Source organism: Phragmites australis, chromosome 19 (genome assembly GCF_958298935.1).
Source record: "Phragmites australis chromosome 19, lpPhrAust1.1, whole genome shotgun sequence".
Lineage (NCBI taxonomy): Eukaryota > Viridiplantae > Streptophyta > Magnoliopsida > Poales > Poaceae > Phragmites > Phragmites australis.
The window spans coordinates 4,593,987-4,602,719 of NC_084939.1; the positions used below are offsets into that span (position 1 = coordinate 4,593,987).

At 46.9% G+C, this 8,733-nt stretch overlaps 1 protein-coding gene across 1 annotated transcript; it reads left to right on the top strand.

The window, feature by feature from the left end:
* Positions 1-393: 393 nt before the first annotated feature.
* On the top strand, positions 394-3,912 carry LOC133900034 (purple acid phosphatase 3-like). Its single transcript, XM_062341107.1, has 7 exons — positions 394-628; positions 2,105-2,261; positions 2,364-2,474; positions 2,708-2,826; positions 3,015-3,143; positions 3,263-3,330; positions 3,500-3,912. The coding sequence occupies exons 1-7, from the start codon at positions 452-454 to the stop codon at positions 3,708-3,710; spliced, it is 972 nt and encodes a 323-aa protein (XP_062197091.1). The 5' UTR covers positions 394-451; the 3' UTR covers positions 3,711-3,912.
* The last annotated feature ends 4,821 nt before the right edge of the window (positions 3,913-8,733 follow it).

Genomic DNA, 8,733 nt, shown 5'->3' on the forward strand with positions numbered 1-8,733 from the left:
GTCACAATTTCTCTAGAACTTTCTCCAAGTATATGCATTGCCATTTTCAACAAGAGCCCTCACCGGAGCTACGTTAATTGCAAGTGGAAACTCAGGGAGAAAACATGCTTTTCCTTGGTTAATCCCTGTCATGCTTATCCGTGAATCGGTTGCTCACGCACCAACCGACGTTCAATGCTGCGAGCAGTACATGTACGGTACAAGGAACTCGCTCGATCAGACGCTCACCAGCCATCCCATGACACGGTTAATTAGCCTCCAACCGACGCTTCAGGCCCACGTGCAGCCGCACACCGACCAACTGACCGGGCCAGGCCGCTCGAATTATCGGCTTCGCGCCAACGAGCCTATAAATGCATGCGAGCTCGTCACGATTGGAGACACACGCTCGAACGTCGTCTCCGATCCTGTGTTCTCTCCTCGAGCAAGTGCCGACCGGAGTGGCTGTGCGATGGCTCCAGTTGCGCTCCTGCTCGTCGTTGTGAGCGCGGCGTCGCTTCTTGCTCCGGCGGGCGCCGCGCTGCCACGGGTGGAGCACGCGCCAAAGGCCGATGGGTCGCTCGCCATTCTCGCCGTCGGCGACTGGGGGCGGCGTGGGCAGTTCAACCAGACCCTGGTTGCCGAGCAGGTAAAACCGTCGAACTCTCACCCCTGTCGCCATGCATTGATGCATGTATGCTCATGTAAAACAGTCTCAGTCTATTGCTCGATCTGCCTTCGGTAAGAACGCGTGCATCCCGAACCTGAGCTGCAGCTGCATTTACTGGTCTTCATTGGAGGCCCTACAGGTGAATGCGGGAGAGATTAGTAATGATTGGACATCACTACGTCTAAAACCATGTACATCAGCTAGACGAAAACTCAACTAGTTTGTGCTAAACATTATTCTTTCGTCATGTCATAATTTTATTACTAGCTATTAAATAAATTTATAGAAATAATAGTCAAAGTTGCATATTGAAAACTGTTAAAAGTAATAAAAGTTAAAAAAAAGAACAAATAGATTATTAAAAAGATCACATTGTTTATTACAATAAATCAATTTTGGCTGAAACAACACACTAATCTTTGTACAAATCCAACTACCACAAAAGTAATTAATGTGGACGTAAAAATATCGAACGAATTATAAATGACAACTATGTTATGCTCTTTTGTGTGATGTTGTGGTAGAGGCCAGAGTGCCGGACTGTGTAAGAGGGTGGGCAAATTTCTAGTAGCACGTGAGTAGGACAATATTATATATCATCATATGCTTATGTAAACATTGAGCGATCGTGCTTATTCCAAACAACAATGGGGTGTCGTCCCCTCTAAATTCCACAGCGGGAATATGAGGAATGTTGACATATATAGTAGCTAAACGAGGATGAGGACTGGAAAAATTCCCATGGGGATAATCCTTTTTGACATCCCTAGGTAGTATTTACGACAATGGATAATGGTGACGACTTTTTCTCCGGTCAACTGGTCACCATTGGGACTGAGTCATGCCATAATTCTTGGATAGGTATTTGATTCATCCTCACAATGCTAGCTTTCCACAGTCTTTTAGACCTATGACCCATGTATCATAGACAACCCCCTCATTTTGCCACACTTCCCAAATTATGGCAAAGTCATGCACCAATCAAATATGCTAGGTGAGCTCATGATGGCCAAATTAAGGCAGGTGACCCCATACCCAAAGACAACCCGAAGAGTAGGTCGGCCTAGTCATGAGTATCACTTACATGCACCAATCAGTTACATGGATATTTCAGGCAATGGTACCTCTTATAGTTTGTAATGAACATGCTTGGTCCGCGAAAAAGTACTTGCCATGCATTGATGCATGTATGCTCATGTAAAACAGTCTCAGTCTATTGCTCGATCTGCCTTCGGTAAGAACGCGTGCATCCCGGACCAGAGCTGTATATATATTCGATTCATATTCGCACCGTATTTGTTTCTGATACTATCCATATTCATTTCCATATCCGAGATTTCCGTATTCATTTTCGTTTCTGATTAAAAATGAAGATAAAGATACGATCCGTTTTCACTCGTAGGCACTGCTGATACCTTTCTGATAGGAGCCTATCTACCCTTTGTGTGCCTTTAGATGGGAGTGGTGGGGAAGAAGATGGACGTCGACTTCATCATCTCCACCGGCGACAACATCTATGAGGACGGCATCGCCAACACCAGCGACCCGCTCTTCAAGGAGTCCTTCACCAACATCTACACTGCCCAGAGCCTCCACAAGCCCTGGTACATTGGTACGTAATGCAATCAATATATCCTACTCGTGCACAAACACATGCTAAGAAGTTCCGATCTGAATAAGCAAGACTAACCCTGCTTCTGTGACATGGATGTAGTCCTTGGCAACCATGACTACACGGGCAATGCACTCGCGCAGCAAGACCCTGCCATCCGCAAAGTGGACAGCCGGTACACCTCCATTGCGAAGTCCTTCATTGTCAACTCAGGTCAGCAACTGAAGAGACTCATCTATCCTTAAGTACAGTAGATCTCGAACTCGGGGCCTCTGGATGCACCCTTCTACGATAAGAACCGCCTTTTTTTTTTTTGAAACGAAGATAATAACCGCCTTGTCGAAAAGCTTGAGGCTTCAGTGTTTATAAGAAAGATGGATATTCAATTCGACTCGCTTTTTCTAACTGGAAATTTTGCATTTGGATATATTTTCTGTTTAACGAAGGAATTGCGGATTTCTTCCTCGTCGACACGACGCCATTCATCCTCAAGTACTGGAACGAGACCAAATTCGATTGGAGAGAGGTTGCTCCTCGCGACACCTACATCAAAAATCTCCTCAAGGTATATACCGCGTGCAATGACACATCCGAGGAGGCATTGTATACCTCAACATCGGTGATTCATGTCATCTTGTGAGCCTTTTTACCTCCTATTTAAATGAGGGGGGTAGCTCGATCCGGACCATAATTTAGTGATTATGATGGGCTTTCTGAATTTTTGATCCTATATATAACTTGTCTCTTTGCCAGGATCTGGAGTACGCACTGACGGAGTCCAAGGCCGCATGGAAGATCGTCGTCGGTCACCACCCCATCAGCAGCGGCTGCGGGCACGGGAACAACACTGAGCTCGTGCAGCTGCTTCTCCCAGTCCTCAAGGCATTATTGCATGCCATTATCTTCTTCTCGCCTGTCAATCTAGACTATTTACTAGTAGTGCTCCAGTAATTAACATAAATTCCGAAGCTGATTCGTTTCACCATGGCAATGCAACGCAGGCTCACGGGGTTGACATGTACGTGAACGGCCATGACCACTGCCTGCAGCGCATCAGCAGCAGAGACAGGTGAGCTATATATTAGTATCAGGTATTCCGTATACATATGGCCTTACTGCAGTGCCATATGAACTGCAAATGTTACTTTGTTACGAACGTTGTTCCACACAATTTACATGATCAAGAACTCTCGGAAGTTTCGTTGATTCTTATGTTCTGAACCGAAAAAAAACTGCAGTCATCTTCAGTTACTGACGAGTGGCGGCGGGTCTAAGGCGTGGGCGGGCAAGTTCAAGGCCACCTCGGACAAGGTGGAGTTCCTCTACGACGGGCAGGGGTTCATGTCGATGCGGCTGAGCAAGGCGGAGGCGCACCTCGCCTTCTTCGACGTCGCCGGCAGCGTCCTGCACTGCTGGGGCCTCACCAAGACTGCAGCAGCTGGGCACTAGCTTAGCTGGGCTACGAAGAGTTGATCAATCGGAGGCAACGGATTGTTTGTGCCAACCTGGAGGCAGTTGCTGTTGGTGTGGTGTCGTTGTTATGTGCGCGCGCGTGTTATTTCAAGGGTTGGTGTATCGTCATGTGTGTGCTACTATACTAGTTTGATTGTGCTGCTGAAATTTTGCTCTTGCGAAGCCGTCGCTTTTGTTATCGCAGTCATCTGTAATGGTCGCCAACATAGAGATAGTGGGATCGAAGTGCGAGAAATCAACAATAAACTGACACGGCACGTGCTGAGTGGGTGTACTCGAGTCGTGAGTAAAGAAACATTGCATCACTGAGGTGCTGTCACGTAACCACTACACAAATTAATCACCCGTACGTCTTCATAACACGAAAAAATAAATCATCTGCTCAAAAAACAGAAAGAACAAAGATTCATCGCCCCTTATCACATGGACAAAAAAAACCACTGTTGATCTTTTTTCCGAGGGGACTAACGTCCTGTTTGTTTCTGCTACTGGTAGAAGTTAGAAGTGACTTTTTAGAAGCTAGAAGTCTGCTTCTAAGAAAAATAAACTAAAGCTAAGAAGCTCGCTGAGATACGTTTTTCTAAGAAACTATATGCTAAGAAGTCAAAAATTTATTATAGAAACCAACAGCCTATTTCAAAAACAGCTTTTCAGAAGAAAAAAAAACATAATTTTTCAGAAAAACTCAAAAACAAAAGCTCAAACAAACAGATCCTAAACCTTATCTGGTATTCAGTATTCTCTACTCTGACACACTGTTCAGTTGAGGAGTGCCACTCTGTTTGCAAATCCAAAGGGCCTGAATCCTGACAATGGTGCCTACTGCAATACACGTGTTGTTCCAAGGGAGTGCTCCTGCCCACATTAAGCAGTGTAATGCATCCATCTGGTTGATCCAAACTCAATAAACTGCCCAGTGTTTCGTTCCTACTCCATGCAAACTATGGCTTTCTCTGAATTAACAAAGCACTTCCTGCAGCAACCCTAATCATTCGGATTCTCACACTCACGGTCCATTCCTCTTGGCACGCAACAGCAAAGTTCGTCCAGTTCCCCTACTCGAACCGTATGTCCCTCCACATGAGTTCACCTTCAGGGATGTTTGGGCTTTCAGGTGAATGTAATCATGTGAACAGTTAATATCAAAATTGAAGCAATCGTGCCTCAGGTTTGTTTGGATTTTTTTTTTACTATTTCAGTTATCTTGTTACGAGAGAAGGCTAATAACAGCCGGACTATGAGTAAGCTGCAGTTTATAACCTTCAGACCACCTTTAGATACTTGGAATGCCTAACTAATCAACATATATGTACTAGTATTCCTAAGTGGCGCAAGTGACTAGTGCAAACAAAAAAGTTTACGGAGACCGAAATGAAGCTAATTAGTTTGTAGAACTCGCAAAACTTTGGGGAGTTGTTGCACAATTTACTCATTCATTTTTACATTAACGCATAGTACAAGCACATCCATCAAAACTAGTGTTTTCCATCCCATTGTTTACAATTTGAGACATTGTTTGTAGCTTTTTAGATGGATGAAAGAAAACGTCAGTGGTATCTTCTTGTCAAAGGATCATTGGTCCAGCCAAATTAATAGTCTTGTTATTATGCCCAGATTAAGACTTACGGCACCTCGATCCCTTTGAGCTGTGTATGACGAGGTAAACAAGGAACAATTTTTTTTTCAAAAGGGCGACACAAGTGATGCTAATGCTATTAAAGAAGAAGAGAATTGATCTTATTTATAAGAAAAACTAGACCCAAAAATAATACAACTGGTAATCCCGAGATGACAAAACGACCTCAACTCAACTGAACGACGCCGACACCAAATTGCACAACAAGACAACACATAAGTCTAACCCAACTCAACTCGTGCGCTAACCAACCGAACAATCGCCTCACTCACAACTTCAGCGGAGCCCTACTCCCATGCCGCAACTCGGTCAGAGGAGCCTTGCTCTCACGCCACACCTCCTGACACATAAGACAGCAGCGCATCGCTTCGAAAGAGCACGAATTAGACCAAAACGCTGTCGTGAAGCGCCAATCTAGAATGAAGAGCCGTTGCGAAACAACGGCGTAGGGGGTAGACCTACAGAACAGAGCAGAGGCTTCTTGAAGCGACGCCTTCAAGAAGGTAATGACATCAATACCACTGTTGCTCATCCGGACACCCGGATAGGGTTTTCACCTGGAGAAGCAACTAGGGTGGAAGAGATGCAATAATGTCACCTCCAGGGAGGGAATGACACCTGAGGGTGTCAACGACATTGGCACCAGCAAGCTAGATGGAGCTTTCGCTCGTGGCTCCCCGTCCCAAAAACCTGCACAAAAGGTGGAACGGGTAGTCCGTGTAAGGGCCAATACCAAAGTAGTGGCAACATAGCCTCTAAACAGCCATGTCGTCCCAAGGCTATCCCAGCGTCACGAAGCTCCCCACGGGCCCAACCTACAGAAGAGGAGGAGGCTGGGCAAGGGGAGGAGCAATGCAGAACGCCAGAGGCCTGGGCTGACATGGATGAAAAGCTGAGGGCACGCACTAACAACAACAGAGGCACCACGGCACACGGCGAGCACCACGACAGCACCACAGCATGAGGCGAGCACCACTGCTAGCACCGTAGCACACAGCAGCGTGGCACCAGCACCAGCACCAACACCGGCGCTGCAGTGCTAGGTGCGGCTGACGTGCAGCTGCAGCCCCGAGCTACGCGTCATCACTGAGGCTAAGCACCCACACTGCGAGGTGCATGACGGTGTGGCCCCACGTAAAGAGCGTCCCCTCGCTGCGAGCACCGCAGCGAGAAGCAGAGTCGACAGATCGTACACGATGCACGGAGGCCACCTAGCACGATGGTCGTAGGGATGCCGCACTAGCCCAACGGAGTGCCACCGATGAGCCTACATCAGGCCTCAGAGAGAATGGAAACGAGGACGTCGGCTCTGCCCTCGAAGAATGTCCATAGGGACCATGAACGTCCAGCCCCACGAGAACACACTAGTGGATGCCCCCACCGCGATGGCTGTGCTGCAGGCCAAGGCAGATGTATCTGATGCCACGGAGACATACGACCACAGCCAACGTGGCAACAGCGAGCACAACGGCGGCATGCGCTCACTCGGGCGACGCCGCCACAGCACCCACCACTCTCGGATCCAAACGACGACGAGCTCAACGCCGAAAATGCAACGCCCCCATGCTCAGATCCAAACCGAGGCTGTCTAGATCTGGGCCACCCGAGCATACGCTGGCCATCACTGGCAGAAACTACAGCCGCCGCACCAAAAACCACTTGAAAAAAGGGAAGGGGAAGGGAGGGAAGAGAAGAGGGAGGGAAAAGGGAGGGAGGGAGACCGCCGGTGGCGGCGGTGGCCAGCGAGGCTCAATCGGCGGGGAGGTTTGGCAGTAGGGTGTATCGCCCCTCACATCGCCCTGCAAGGAGGCGCCGAGGGGGTTCACGTAGAAACAAGGAACAATTCCATCCAAATCTATTGTCCTTGCAGAAGTAGTACTTCCTTAGAAATTAACCTTTCATTATTTTGAACCACACAATATTGCATGCAGAGGACTTGTGTAAATTCTTTTAAAAACAGCCATTGCAAGCACATGGCATCTTAAATCTTAGCCATAAATGGCCATCTCAGGTGGAGCTCTAGGTGTTGCTGTAACATCCCATTTTCCAAGGTTTTTTCTATTATAAAATCGCAAAGGAAAATCAATAAAAATAAATCTTGACTTAAGCTTCCTGTCGTGTAAATTAGTGTTATCCCAATTAAGATAATTGATTTAAAGTGCAGCAAAGTAATTGGAGAAAAGAATTAAGGAAATATAAAAGTAAACATAAAAAGAAAAGGATAAACATCCCATCGGGCCGAATTCCTCTTCCACAGCCCATCTCTCTCTTCCCTCCCTCACCATCTGCCTGTCCCTCTTCCTTTTCCCTCCCCCATGGCCCTATCCACTCTCCCTACCCCTTCCCTCCCCCTTGTGCGTTGGTCTGTGTTTGTTGGCTCGCCTTCTCTCTCTCACTCCAGATCGCTGCCAAGTCGGTCCTACACGTTAGCTTCACCTTCATCCTGTTGCCGCCTCTTCCATATTGGAGTCTGACACCGATTCAAACATGATCCCGCTGAATCCACTTGGATTTAAGGAAATAAATCGTTAATTGACATCAGGGATGGAAACCGTAGGGCAGAGCCATCACTACTCGACCATTTTCATGAAGATTTCGAGCTCAGAACATGGAAACCGATGCGTGAACACATTTAACCGTAGGCCAAAATGACCTTGCCTCCCTGCCCTATAAATAGCCCCCAAATCCCATACCCGAGCACCCCATGCCCCTCCACAATCTCTCCCAAGCCTCCTCGCTGCGAGAGCGTCGGCCGAGAGCCTCTCCGTCGAGCTCAAGCCACCACCGAAGCTTCTCACTATCGTCGCGCCTCTATGAGCCATCCCGACGCTCGTGAAGCCCTACATCGAGTTTGTCGACGTACTTGCATCATCTTCCACCGCTTGCCATAGAAAACCGAGCATCTGACACCATTTTCACTTGCTCCGATGAGATCGTCATCGACACAAAAGCCACCGGAGCCAAGGTAGGTCAAACTGCACTACCCGATCTAGCATCAATGGCTTAGATTAGATATTGTGTACCCTTTCTGTGTAGATCCATCACAACCATCCGATTTAGAATTGACGGTCCCAATTTAATGAAAGGCTGACCAGACTCAGCCAGCCCTATCATCATCACATGTTGACTATGTCAGTAGCCACCTTAGCCCTTTTGTCCAACATGTTAACCTAGTTAGAGCCTAGTCAGCATTCTCTCTTTCTTCTTCTAGCTGATGACGTCATGCTTACGCAATAACCTTCTTTTTTTAGTAGAAATACAATTCAGTTAATTCATTAAATCTTAAAATAAGGTTTTCTTTAATGGTGATAATTCTAGAATTTGATAAATAATTATGTAAATATCATAAATAGGTTTTTCTTA

Excerpts from the sequence above, each read along its gene's own strand:
- LOC133900034 (XM_062341107.1), top strand. The coding sequence starts at position 452 with ATGGCTCCAGTTGCGCTCCTGCTCGTCGTTGTGAGCGCGGCGTCGCTT. Across the intron at positions 629-2,104 it reads AGACCCTGGTTGCCGAGCAG|ATGGGAGTGGTGGGGAAGAA; the intron begins GTAAAACCGTCG and ends GTGTGCCTTTAG. Across the intron at positions 2,475-2,707 it reads GTCCTTCATTGTCAACTCAG|GAATTGCGGATTTCTTCCTC; the intron begins GTCAGCAACTGA and ends TGTTTAACGAAG.